At 32.9% G+C, this 14,827-nt stretch overlaps 1 protein-coding gene across 2 annotated transcripts; it reads left to right on the forward strand.

Moving 5' to 3' along the window:
- Positions 1 to 2,011: 2,011 nt before the first annotated feature.
- Positions 2,012 to 13,910, forward strand: LOC124356602 (glyoxylate reductase/hydroxypyruvate reductase-like). 2 transcript variants are annotated; one of them, XM_046807702.1, is made up of 9 exons: positions 2,012 to 2,129; positions 3,335 to 3,348; positions 5,496 to 5,567; positions 6,696 to 6,832; positions 8,288 to 8,477; positions 10,004 to 10,170; positions 10,986 to 11,150; positions 11,622 to 11,747; positions 13,730 to 13,910. In XM_046807702.1, exons 1-9 carry the CDS (start codon positions 2,127 to 2,129, stop codon positions 13,846 to 13,848), a joined length of 993 nt encoding a protein of 330 aa, XP_046663658.1. In that variant the 5' UTR covers positions 2,012 to 2,126; the 3' UTR covers positions 13,849 to 13,910. The 2 variants fall into 2 exon arrangements, with proteins under 2 accessions (XP_046663658.1, XP_046663659.1); XM_046807703.1 differs by having other exon boundaries at positions 2,031 to 2,129; positions 3,335 to 3,360.
- The last annotated feature ends 917 nt before the right edge of the window (positions 13,911 to 14,827 follow it).

The raw sequence follows: 14,827 nt of genomic DNA on the forward strand, positions 1-14,827 counted from the left end.
ATTTTTTTTATTTTTTTCATTCCTTCGTGTGGCGCCCCATGACACGCCGCGCCACCCCCGCATTGCGGGGGTTGCGGGGGTATGTATTACGCCACTGGTCAGCTGTTATAGTTAAAATATCAAAACAAACTAAAACACAACTGAAATATAATACATTGTTCACTAGTATATTTTCAGGTTAATGTAAGTTAAAATATTCCTTAAATATTTGTAATAAGGGGGAGAGGTTACAACCCCCAACTCCCCTTGGATACGCCTATAACTGGAGTCAATGTTAAAAGTCAATAGTCAATAGTTAAGAGTGACAATATTTGACTTCAGCGCTCTTACGTTGTAGTACCCTTGTTAGCTTACAGTAAATTTTATTAGAACATCGCTATATAACCTAACTTACTGAACAAAAATGTGAATGTATCGTCATATGGCAAGATATCTCGAGAAATATTTTTTTTGTACAGTTTGAATTTTCTATAAAACTTGATTTCTACATAGACAAGAATGAGTTCTATGATGGTGGATGCCCAACCATGAAATTTTACGAGCTTCATTGACTCCTATCACTTAAACAGTAGGCTAACACAATTTCTTTTTCGCTGTGGCTATATGGCCGGGGCCCGGCTACCTTCTGTAGATTAGACAGACGGGCGATGAGTGGTGACGTCAACCGTGACGTAACGAAAGGGCAGCCATAACTGTCACCTTTACACCACTGCCTTAGAAATATAAAAAACACAATTTGTAGACTATTTTATTAATTGCATAATTATTATACATTGGTAATGTATTGAACGGTAATGTAATAAAAGTGTACGCTTAAATAAATTAAAAAGAAGAAATATACAACTAAAAATTAACCATGTACCAGAATCTACACTTCGTAGTTTATTAAGATATAGTTTTGTTTCTCTCAATTTTACTGGAATGTTTCAATTAATAGTCATTAAGAGAAATCATAATTAATTATAAATAATTTTTTTCATATTAAATATGTATGTAATTTAATAGCATAAAATAACTGGAACATTTGTTTTATTTACTAATAACACTCAAATGGTTATGATTTCATTGTATATTGTATCTAAGTGGCAAGAGGGAAATTAGTCTCTCGTCTTGAGATATTTGAAAATAAATTCTTCCATTATTTACCGATTAAAAATAGTTTTATTATTAATCACTTATGTATTATCGGACTTTAGCAGGACTATAAGTTCTTATAGAAGGGATATTGGTACAGTTTAAAGTATATAGCATATCTCGATATAGCATATTCACTTATTCTTAATTGAATATGGTCCGTATTTTCTTTATTATTGGTAAAAATTTTCAATTGGTCAAAAGAACTAAACTTTCTACAACCCGCCATTTTAATAACAATGCACAGTGCTAGAGCTACTTCAAAACCTTTGGCGTCACAGTCTGTGACGTCATAGTCTTTCCCGTTCTTTGAAACCAAGACCGTGACCGGGTATATAGCCATTCCGTTTATTTTTTGTCTGTTAGAGGTAGATGTAAAAATTTTTTTTTCTGTTTGATTGTATGTATATCTGTCTATATATCGGCAAGACAACCAGAGATGAAATGAACTGTATAGATTTGAAATCTTCCATGCAACCTTAGTGAAACCTTATGCGACATGTTATGGCATAATTTTACCTCCTCATATAAAGAAAGGGGGTTGCAACAAAATTAAGAAATGTACTATTAGGTATGGTCTGTATTATGACTAACCTGATTCCAAGTTCATCTCACCACAGCTCTGATTTGGGGTACAACCCAATTTTAGGGTTGGGTTAGGTTAACTAAGTATAAACTTATAATTCTTAAGTCTATATTTATTTATTTCAGATCTTAAAAGTAAACATTACAAAAATAAAAAAAAGAAGAATAAGTACACTTCTTAGAGGATTTTAATTTTTTCTTAGATGGATTGGAGGGGGCGACCCCCTTTGAATACACCACTGACACTGTGCTTCCTACTTCAATATGATAATATTTTATTGAAGAGGATCAGTGAAGGGAACAGGTAATGGCAACTGTCAGATAAGACAAGGTGAACAGCTTTGTTACTTGAACTGCTAGCAAACTACTGCATTGGAACTATTTGAAGGTTTACAAGGTCACAGAAAATGGTAAGTGATATATTCTTATGCAACTGTTTTCACTTAAGAATACTTTCTCTATCCCATAAAACAAATAAATTCAAATAGGTTTAAGCATACGTAATATGCATTATTATGTATATGTAAAAAAATTCTAATCAACAGTACAGGTGGTTTAGGTGAAACACTACTACATCTTAATATGCACTAACTCCATTTTCAATTAATAATTAAGCCATATTTATAAGAACACTGCACTAAAATAATATTATTTAACAGCAACTTATGTATAACTGAACATATTACAAAGTGATGAATAAATTAGATTCTTCTTTTTAAAATTAAATAGACAACCTTGATCAATCTATAGCTTTGTTAATAACTTTGCTCAGATTTCAGAAACGGTACACATTAGTACATTTTAATACTATACATGTTTAGCACAAACTTAAATACCCAGATACAATTGGTCAAGGACGTAGCCAGCGAGGTGGCCAAAGGGGTCCAGACCCCCCAAATTTTCAATTGATTCAAATACTTTTTTAGTAAACGATTATTATTATTTAAACAATTCACTATTACTGACATGTACTGCTGAAAGCTTCTTCTCAACAAAGATACAGGTTAAGAAATTTTTAAGGAACAAAATGGGGCCTTAATTTTTTCCATTTTGGAAAACTATCAGTTGTCTTTCTTTCGCTACATTATTGTACAGATGGTTATGATTGTATTATTTTATAAGTTCCTATACTCCCATGTGTTAAAGGTTCGATATAATGCCTTTGATCCACTTATAATGGAATAGGGAATGGTATCATATCTGTGTGTGCCTAATATTGCTCTATTATGCAATTTGCTCTTATACCATTCAACTCAGGAAGAAATTGTTTTTAGAAGAAGAACATAAGGAACAAACTTGGAAAAAGATACTTAAGGAAACAGTAATACTACTGCATTTACACTACACTATGCATTTTTGTATTAATTTGTAGAACTTAGAAAACTTTGTTAACCATTTATGCACAACCTACATAAAATAACTTTTATTTTGAATGTTTTAATAAATAATGAAATATTTTGGAATAAAACTGGTTGACCATTTAAGTAGAAATTATTCAACAATTTTAATAGACAAGGTAGATAGGTAGGTATGTGCGTTCTAGATTAACTAATATTTTATAATTTAATAAAATTCTTTGAGAGCTCCACTTATTAAATTTTTGTGTTTGTTTCAGAGTGTTAAAAAAGGGTGAGTAATGAGGTAAAATTAATTAATTATTTAAAATACACTGAAAAACTTTTAAGGAAAAGTGTTTTCATAAAAGAGAAAACAATAAGATGTTATTTAAGACTATAATACTGTTATGCTATTTATGTGTTATCTCGACTTAATAATTAATTTTAATGATATTTTCATTGTTTTTGGGTACTGTGTAGTATTGTAAATTAAATTAAGTCTTATATTTACTCCTAAATGAACTGAGCACAAGAGATCCTCATCAGACATACTCATAGTCTACAGATTATCTCCATTCTTCAGGACATTACAATTGCTACAAACTCAAAGTTCACCACCAAAGTTCTTCATCATTCTCAGACATCCATTCCTCCTTCTCCCTCAAGAGCTACAAAATTAATTCCTTATGTCGAATCTACGATGTTCTGCACTTCCCAGTTGGCCGTACCAATTTACATTTTTCCTCAATGTCACTCGTTCCTTACTTTCTTCTTTCTTGATTTACATAATTGTGTAGGCTATAATTTAAATTTTGAGGTTTTTTTCACAAGTATTTTCCCTCTAGGTCTTCTTCTACATCTCACATTCTAGTAGATCACACTTTTGTTATCACAACAAAATATTGAGTACTGTACTTCGTGTTTATTTGAAATATTTTCATTCCGAACAATGGGCACATCCAAAAATCATCTCAGTTTGATTTTTTACTTTCATTTTAACACTGTGATTATGTTTTTGTTTTAGTTCACAATACTGACCAGATATTCAGAAACAAACTGGGCGTGCTCTATGATATATAATAATAAACATTCTCTTTTAATATTTTTTTACATACGGTGTGTGTGTGTGTGTGTGTGTGTATCTGCAACTATGAAACGAATAATTAATGGGAGATTCATAATTTGGAATAAGTAATTTAAAATGTTCAAACTTGACAAAATGTATAATAGTTCAAATATTCAACAAATAAATACATTTGTAAACAGTAAAGACAAAAATGAATGTTTATTTCATGTTGTTGTGTACAAACAAAATGTGATTGAGGTTATTAGCCTCAATCTATTTCTACGACCATAGGTGACAAAACCTGCAGCAGAAAAGAAACTTCCAGATGGGACTGAAGTAGCCAGTAAACAAATATATTTTTTATAAAGTTCATAAATCATAGGTGTGGCGTGTTTGTAGGAGGCACAAAACGACAAAGGACTTTCCCACCTTTATGACAGGCAATCCCAAATAACCAAGAAACAATGGATTACGGAAAGGAAGTAATACAAGTCTAGACTTGTCTGTTAGAAATACTCAATGCAGATAAAGTATTTGACTACAAGGGTGCTTTTGAATACACCGTATTCGATTCTCCTATCACTAATTTTAAACCCATAATCAATAAAATAGTTCCATAACTATAATGCTCTCTAAAAAATAATATAACTCCAGGGCAGTGTCTAGCTATTTTCCTCAAATATAGTGAATAAATAACAAAGTAAAATTGAGTCTTACTCAAAAACTAGGTGATAAATTTTTAAACTATACTTTTACAAATACATGATTGTTTGAGATTTTAAATCCAGTCATAATGGAACTTTAAAGTATTCACCTGCTTCTGGTTTGCAAAAATCGTTGATGTCCTGTAAATCTTGGAATTTTTCTTTAGCAATTAAAACAAAAACTTCAGAAATAGTACACAAACAAAAACAATTCACTACAGGACAGCGTGAGCAACTCACAACTTGTACACACACAACAATGGCTACCCACTCAATGCTGCTACCAGCACAACAATCGCTAAGTAAACTAAACTGAATTATCAAGATATTCACCTGGAAACATGGCACTTATTAAGTTATTTTCGTGAATGGGTATTTTTTGTCATATATTACAAGTTATCCATGATTGTTATTGCCAATCTGTTAGCCATAAGGCTTAGCCATTATTCTGATCTCCATCCTACCAACTTATTGTTCTATTGAACTTAAAATCTGATAAGATTGAGTTCTCATACGTTACTCCTCATAACACCTCAATAAACACTATGAATAATAATAATATTGTACATTGAACTCATTCCCTTTCAGAGTTTGAACAATTTTGCTCTAGGTACTGGTTGGACGTTTTTATTTGTTTATGAATTACCTCACGAAAATTGCATGTTACAGGTTCAAGATTCTTATTGCTCATAATGAGATTCCTAAAAGTGGGCTTGATGTTTTTGCAGAGAAGTTGGAAAGGTAAAAATGGAATGCTACAATTCATTGAAGTTTTTTGAAATTGATATTTGATAATTGAAGTCATTGGGTAAATAAAAATATGTTTATATTCAACTATTTTTTAGTGTTTTACTGGCATTCATTAAATAACAACAACAAAACATATTTTATTGATATATATCAAAATTAAGTTGGGTTGTAAATGATATTGAATACAACAATTATTTTACTAGATGTGTTTTCTACTAATATCTTACCATTAGAAAATAAATCAAATAAAATATTAGTATAACCTTGAAGATATCCAAATAATGTAAGATAAAAAATGATTAAAACTAATAAAAAGTTAGTCTTAAAATTTGAATTAGTTATTTATAAAATATTATGTTCCATAAATTTATCCACTGTGTAAAATGCCCTGACCAAAAATAATTTTCAGGTTTCTGTTGAATGATTTGTCATTGGTTTTTAATTTAATATATTCTGGGAGTTTGTTATAAAATCTGGACAGAAGGTTTCTAAATAAATTTAGTCTGTGTTGCTGAGGTCTGGGGATTTTATTATACAGTTTGTTGTGATTTTGGTAATCCCTTCCTCAAATAATATACATCTAAATTTTGAATGCAGTATTGTTCATAATTAATAGCTATAAATTCTCATCATTCAAGAACACAATTTAGTATTCAGCTGCAATTCAATCACCTATCTGAAAAGTATCAGTAGTTAGTTACCAGGCCATTGACCTACAGGAAAAACATCAATAGTTAATTATGAGGCCATTGACCTACAGGGAAATCGTTAGCTATCTTCAGGGATCGAAGCAAGAGCTAATACTGTTGATAATGTATTGTAGGTGAATTACACACTACTAAATACATATTATCTATAGGTAATGCACATAAGTTTTACTATACACAAACGTAGAATTTTATGAAAACCAATTTAAGAAAAACTAAATTACTCAAGTGTGGTTAGTAATTAAAAGAAAAAAATATGATACAGTATATTGTTTAAGTTTCAAATATTTAATTGGTTTAAGTATCTTAAGATTAATCAAGACAAATTAAGTTTTAGTGTGATAGTTTTATTTTGCTTTAATGATCAAACAAGAGAATCAGTAGTTATATAATTTTCTCATATTTGATTTAGATGTGAACTGGTTATCAGTGAATCAAGAGGATCTCCTTTTCCATCTAGAGAAACTTTACTGAATGATATCAAAGGAGTAGATGCTGTTATGTGGTTTGGACATAATCATGTCGACAGAGAAATGATCGATGCTGCTGGTGAGTTGTGACATTTCAGTTTTATAATGTTGTACTAAACTCAAATGATTCCATGGACCTAAGCCATTCACGAAGTACAGAAACAGTTAATATATAGATTGGGTACATTGAAAAATAAAATAAAAGAACTAATTTTTGGTAAATTTAACAAAAAATACTTGTTACTTGAATTTTAAGTAAATAATATTTACTTCAAAGTGTGAAAAGAAATTACCCTCTTTTTACCTGAGGGAAAAAGACGAATTGTGTCTGCACTTAGTCCTAAAGGACCTTTGCGCATCTCTTACTTATATTTGTGTCCTCAGAATCTGAGACTTTTACAGAAGCCGATCAGATTTGAGGGCTCCTGCTCTCTGACGTCCTTGGGGCTGAGGAGATATGCCCCTAGGAATCTTTTCCGAATTGTAGATATGGCAGGACAGTTTAGCCATATGTACTCCGCTGATTCTTCTGCTTCTCTGCAGAGTGCATTCATCAGTCTGACTAAGACCCACCTTCATTAGATAGTTTCTAAGGGGGCCATGTCCTGTCAACTTCCTTCCCTAATATCATTCTTATATCCTCCTTACTTTGATCTAGGAGAGATGCTCACCTTTTAGTATAAGGAGAGATAAACATTTTAGATTGTCTTAATTAAAAATAAATGTCTTAATTTAGTCCCTACTCCAATATTAAAGTTTCTTATCCCCTTTTCCCAATCTTTTACAAGAGCTTTACTGTTGGAGAAATCTATCCCGCAACCTGGCTCTGACCCCACCATTATGGACTTCGCTCCCTTTTTGGCGAGGATATCTGCTTTTTCATTTCCATGAATGCCCTCATGGCCCGGCACCCAACTGAGTGTTACTCTGTTATTCTTAGCCAGCTCTACTAGAGCATTCTTGCATTCCCAGACTGTTTTCAAATCAAACGAACAGTATCAAGTGCTTTTAGTGCAGCCTGGCTATCAGAAAGTATCAAGTATTTTGCTCCTTTTGTCCTTATATGTGCGAATCTTCTGGCGCATGATTCTTTTATATGAATAAATAGTGGTATTGTGCACAATGTCAAAAATATAGATTATATACTGTTTATGAAGTCAAATTTAATATAACCATAACACATTGAAACTACCCATAAGTAAAACAAGTAATTCTCTGTACTGTATAACAGTAAATGTTATGAATAAAAAAATTCAAGAGCTAGATAATGCTATTGATTGATTGATAATGGAAAAAGATCACATATGCTGATTGACCGTATGATCTAAATGAGTTTAACACTGGTTCAATTCAGCACAAGGTCTATCTGCATATTCTATCTAAATCATCTATGGCATCTGAAGGAACCTCTGAACAGAGTATGAATAATGAGAGTTGCAGGAAGTCAGCTGAGAGTGGTTGGCATTGATGATATGACCAAATCGATGTGAAGCTGTTGAGAGAACGAAACAGATATGAATAATGAGAGTTGCAGGAAGTCAGCTGAGAGTGGTTGGCAGCATGGGAGCAGGTTATGACCACATCGATGTGAAGCTGCTGAGGGAACGTAACATCGCAGTCAGCAATACTCCCAGCATTCTCAGCTCAGCTGTGGCTGACATGGCAGTGGGCCTGGCACTGGCTGTCTCACGTAACATCGTGCAAGGCTACAACAGCATTCTACAGTAAGCATATTTCCTGCTCATTATATTACTTATTTAGTGTTAACTTTGTACAATTTTGTAATGACTAAGGTGATATATTGACATGATGAACAAAGACAATAACTTCTTCTGCCATATTATTTCTTACTTCTTCAGTATATTTGGGCTGAATTGGTTTCTTAATCTTTTCACTGCCTGAATCCATTTTCCAGACTTAAAAAATTAAAAATTTGTACAACCTCCCGCAGTTTCCACATCGTCATCAAAGCGCTGTGTTACAAGCCAGGTCTTCATTGCTGGAAACAGGTGGTAGTTGAAGGTCAAGTAGCTGGGTTCAAGGTCCAGACTGTAAGGTGGATGTGGAAACAACTACCACTTCTATAACAAAGCATCCAGGACTTCTTGAGCCCGATTTGCCATGTGTGGTTGGGCGTTGTCGTATCCACCTTGCACAAAATTTATGGTAACCTAACTTCTGTGTAACAATTTCGTGTAACAAACTCCTTGAAATTTGAGGAAAACTAAGTGAGAGTTCTGTTATTTTGAATCAGTGGTCTTCTTTAATCTTCTCATCGACTTTAGAGAAAATTTCATCGGTCACAATGCTTGGCTGTCCACTTTGTTCATCATCATCATGCACATTAGTTCAGCCATTTTAAAACCTAATGCACCACTGGCACACTTCACCTTCAGTAATCACATAGTTTCCATAAACTTCATAGAGTTGGTGATAAATCTCAATTGGTTAACTGTGATTAGCCAATAAAAAACGTATTACTGAACGCACATCCCAACTCGTGAGATTTTCAATTGTATCACAAAATTTAACCTGTTATTGTAGAACAAAAAGGAGTGGTAGTAACCTCTCACTAGCCAGGCTGGATAGCCACTGAACGGAGAAATGCCCAGACATCAAAATGGCCACGATAGTCCTGCCCCTAGCGGCTACTGACCGAAACGTAATCTAATTTCTGGATAGCTCTCATTTAACCAAAGTTACACTCTATACTAATCTTTATATAAACATATTCAGCAATCTGTCTTTAAGGATGCCATTCCTTTATACGCCCTTTAAATAACGCCATGGCCCTAAAATATTCCAATCAAATTTTAGTGGGAAAACCAGCTTTACAAATTTCTGGGATTAAACTACTAATGGATCAAATCCCAAAACATACAAAAGTTCCTTTATAAAGCTAACACGCATGGTATAATAACTATATTAAATTCCATAAACATATTTTTACGGAAGGATGAAGAATATTTTATACTTGTAACTCCATATGACGATTGAGTGTATATATAACAGGCACATTTGCCATTGTTACATGTAACAAAAAACTTTGTTCTTTTTGTAACATATAACAATAGCAAAAAGCTGAACTCCTGTTATCTTTACAAATTATCCATAGTCAATAACAAATTATAAACAATGAAATAAAGAGATTTGTAACAACCTGTACTATATGGTATATAAATGAAATTAATATAGTTAGATATATGCAACAATACAAAATTTTTCAAATATAGTTTTGTTCGTGCCTCAGAAACAACTGGGTTGTGAACCATCCCACATGGATGTGTGGTCCTGCGCTGGATGGTTCCACAGTTGGGATTGTCGGCTTGGGAGCAATTGGCTCTAAGATAGCACGGAGAATCAAAACTTTCGACATCGCCCAGTTGTTGTACACCAACCGCCGTGAACGCCCAGAAGGTAAACCTGTATACACTTCTAAGAGAGGATAAAAAATTAATTACTGTATAGTGGGAATAAGCAATTAATTAATGTGAAGTGGAAATAAGCAATTAATTACTGTGAATGGAAATAAACAATTTATTAAATACCGTGAAGTGGCCCAGTAAAATTTATTTACACAACAGAATCACAAACGGAAATAAGCTGGAAATTGGATAGTAATAGAAAGTTAAGAAATAGTTACAAGACATGTTGTGGTACCTCAAATTATTCTAAGGTCATCTGAGGGATGGAAATAAAAAAAATGATTTACAAGGAAGTCTTGGCTATTGTAAGTTTATTCTATACTGAGTAATTCTATTATAGATATCAATTTAATGTTCTAACATAATTGTTGTGGTCATCACCTGGAATTTTATAAAAAGAAAACTTCATACATGTGGAAAAAGTTTCTAAATCATTTACCAATTGAATTGAATTGAAAACTCATTACAACACTAATAACTTCAAAACTAAACTTAAAGAGCATCTACTAAATAAAGCTCCTATGTTCATTCCAGAATTTTTTGAGAGGGATAATTGATTGGTTTAGCTCAATATGTGTATATTTATGTATGTCTTTGTGTATATGTATATGACAACTATTTATTTCCATAATATAGAATATTTATAAGTTGATATTAGATAATTTTTGATTAACTATAATGTTCTTCATGTGACTATTCATTGTACATTCTGTGCATTTGTTTGTGAATAAAGAATTTCTGAATCTGAACAGTTCACCATTTTTAAAACATTCTGAACTCTTTACTACTTTGAGTTTCATGTTGCAGGAGTGGAGGTAGGAGCAAAGTACGTTTCTCTGGACCAGCTGCTTGCAGAGAGTGACTTTGTGTTCCTGACTGTTCCGTTGACACCGGAGACAAAACATCTCCTTAGCTTAGAACAGTTCAGGAAGATGAAGACCACCAGCATCCTCATCAATGTTGCCAGAGGAGGTTGTAGACTTTGATAATCAGTCGTGCTTGCATCAGCATTTATTAACGAAACAATGCTCAAATTGTCTTTGCACTATCAAACTAATCGTTTACTTGGAGTAAGCCGGATCATGAAGTTTGACAATGTTATAAATACATTAGTTAGGAACTGTAAGCATTCATTTTTAATGGCTTTAAAATTACTGTTGGGTATATAAAGGTACCCAACTTTAGCATTGTATTTTAAGCCAGTGAATTTTTTATATAACTGTATTTTAGAATTCATTGGTTTATTAATCTTAACTATAACCTTTTGTGTGATATGAACCTGTGAGGGTCATTTGAATTTAGAAAGGGACAGTCATTCTTAAGGGGTTGCACTGGCGTTCAAGAGATCACAGAGGCTTTTGTTTCCAAAACAATTAAAAGATATGACAGTTATTTTATATACAAAAAGTAATTCAGTTGGATAGTTTTTAATTTAATTTCCAGATGTGATAAACCAAAACGATCTGGTGACAGCACTACAGAGCAAGATGATAGGAGGTGCAGCTCTAGATGTTATGAATCCAGAACCACTGCCTCCTGATCATCCGCTCACAAAATTATCAAACGTTGGTATGTATATACTTTTGTTTTAAATAAATAAACCGGCAACTTAAAATTTCATCTTCAACTCACATTATTTAAAGGTAACTTCCGTTGAATGAGTTTTGAGAGTCAGCTTTCGACATCGTTATAATTTCAGAGGTGATAGAACCAATCAGGAAATAGATTATTCATTGATTACTGAGGTCAGATATAACCAGTTCACAAATATAAAAGTCAACCTTTAAAGAACTTATAGATGTAATTTGAATTTTAAAATCGTTAAATTGTCTTTAAAGTTAGTCAGAATGAATTTCAGTTCAATTTTGGAAAATTTACCATGAAGTTATGATTCTAGAATCAACTTATAACAGAATTTAAAGAGACCTCTATTAGTAAATACAGTGCAAATAAAAATTAACATCTGAACTGCGTCTCTTTCAGATGTAACAAAACCATTCCATGTTTAGTTATGTAGTTTTAACATTGATAGACCCATACTAGAGTCAAAGAGATGTCGAGAAGAAGTATGGTAAGGAAATAAGTCCCCTTTGAATTTAAAAACATACAGGATGTTAAAATCATATTAACCTTATTAAAAAAATGTAACTTAAAACAATGTTTTCTTTCTAATAATGAACTTATTAATGTTAATTGGTAGTTATTGCAGAAGGAGGTAATCACTGATTAGACTCTCAACATCTGGTAATTTCCATGGTAATCTGGAGATTTAGTTGTAACAATTTTGTCAAAGATATTCTAAAATCTCTCCTGCTGTTCTAAAATAATTGAGCTTTGACTAATGTGTATCCTCCTTGTTTAAGTTTTATATTTCTTCATCTTTATCTTTATTTTTTATTTTTAAAAATATTCAAGATTTGAAATGGTGCCAAGTACAATAACAAATATAATAAAATTCAATTAAAAAAGTAAAATGTATAAAACATCAGCAAGAAACACAAATTTGTTGTTAGTAAATACAAATTCAAATACATCAGTACCATTTACCATATTCATGGTCCTATAAGGTCCTTCAAAACTATGAGCACAATTTACTAAACGATGTTTTCACCCACAACTTTAAAGATTAAAAACGCTAACACTAATACTACCTGCTTGATGTATGCCGATGACACAACACTACTCATAAACAGGAACAAATCAGATGGTCTTCTTACAAGTGCATCAAGCACCTTCAATCAGACATCAGATATTGCAGGACTAACGACTAGTAAATCCTTCTAAGACAGTCCAAGTAAACAAGAACGTAGCCAGCAAAAAAATTTTGGGGGTCAAGACAACTGATATTTTCCCGTAGTGAATAGAGTGTAAGGCCTCATTTTGTTCCTTAAAAAGTTCTTGATCTGTTTCTTTGTTGAGAACGATCTTTCAAAAGTACATGTCAGTAATAATGAATTATTTAAATAATAATAATCATTTACTAAAAAAGTAATCGAAACAATTAAAAAATTGGGGAGCTCCTGACCCCTTGGATCTCCTCGCTGGCTACGTCCTTGTGAAGTAAATTTTTGTTGGAAGAAACAAGGGAATACCTAACATCATTCTTTACCCAGCAGGGATCACTTCTGGCTGGTTTATACCTTCCAGTTGAACCCACCACTGAGCACAGCAAAAACCGATGTGTCACTTAAATCTGGGCAACCTTATGGATGTCCAGGAGCGGCACATCACTAACCGCATATGTCGAGATTTTGGGGTTCATGGGCAATTCGATAGGTATAGTCTACTGTGGGAGATGACTGTTGGAGTTGGTGGGGTTTGTTCCCTAACCCCAGAGTTTCTTGCTAATCTCACCAAGGGTATGCCACCCCCTGAGTTTCTTGGCTATCCACCCTATCTACACCCTGAGGAGTCCATGGGTCTTGATAACTACCTGGTGCATTCTATTCCAAATTCTTAGAAACAATTACTACTACCAATTATTGTTTAGTACTATCACATTTATAAATATAGATAATTTTTTACATTCAGCACGTTCTGTCATGTTGCAGTATTGACACCCCATATATCAAGTGCCACATTCCGTGCCAGGGAGACTATGGCAAGGTTGGCTGCAGAGAACATCTGCAATGTCCTCAACAACAAAGAGTTGCTCACTCCAATCCCATAGCAAACTAACTCAATATTTGTGGGAAACTAATAAAATACAATTCAATCTGTCCTGAAGTATGAGTATGTGTGGTGATTTCCAAATACCTGAAAATTCCAAATTAGTGTTACAGTAGTACAGTGTAATAGTACCATTTCATCTATGTAAGATATGAAGTCTTTTCAAATAATATAGAGTCAAATGCTACCTAAGTTTTAAACATAGCCTCAGAACTAGATCTAGGTGGGCATGGAAGTTCTCAGGCATCTAACTTAGTAAAAGAGGAGGTTAAAAACGTTAGTAAAAAAAACCTTGATCCGTAAAGAATCATTTAAAAAATATTCACTAGATTTGCTCCCGAAACCTCAAGATACCCTTCATGTTGAGTAAAGCTTGAAGGTTTTTAAGTCATGTCAGGAAGCTCTTCTTGAGTCATTCTTGCATATTGTAAGCGTCAATCCAAAATGGCATATTTTCTGAGGGATCTAGGTTGGCTAAACAGACCTACCTTCAAAAAAGACGGTGATATGAGTGTGTGCCATTATTGCCCAATCTCACTATTTCCAGATTTTTCAAAATTGTTAGATGCTAATTTATAGTCATGTAAAGTGTAATTATGTAAAATCTGATGATTAAAATGTAGTGTATCACTATTTATACTTTAAAAAATATTTAAAAAATCAGCATTTAAATTGAATATAATATTATACATATTGTTTATTCTGCCAAACAAATCTACAGCATTGTTTTTTTCTGATCAGGAAGTTGATCAATGTGCTTGAGAAATGCCAACATCTCAGTGGTTGGAGGAATATCAACAGGGAGTTCCTGTTGGCAAGGAATAGCCAGCAAGGAGTCCAAGGAGTCTGAACTCCCCCAAATTTTCAAACTCTTTAAAATTACCTACTTTTTTTAGTAAACGAGTATTTTTATTTCAATAATTCAGTATTACTGACATGTACTGATGAAAGATCATTCTCAACAAAGAAACGGGTCAAGG

The sequence above is a fragment of the Homalodisca vitripennis genome, chromosome 3 (assembly GCF_021130785.1).
Source record: "Homalodisca vitripennis isolate AUS2020 chromosome 3, UT_GWSS_2.1, whole genome shotgun sequence".
Taxonomy (NCBI): Eukaryota; Metazoa; Arthropoda; class Insecta; order Hemiptera; family Cicadellidae; genus Homalodisca; species Homalodisca vitripennis.

Bases quoted from the DNA above. Each gene is read 5' to 3' on its own strand.
- LOC124356602 (XM_046807702.1), top strand. The intron at 6,833-8,287 runs GTGAGTTGTGAC...TGAGAGTTGCAG, and splicing joins AGAAATGATCGATGCTGCTG to GAAGTCAGCTGAGAGTGGTT. The intron at 8,478-10,003 runs GTAAGCATATTT...TTCGTGCCTCAG, and splicing joins GGCTACAACAGCATTCTACA to AAACAACTGGGTTGTGAACC.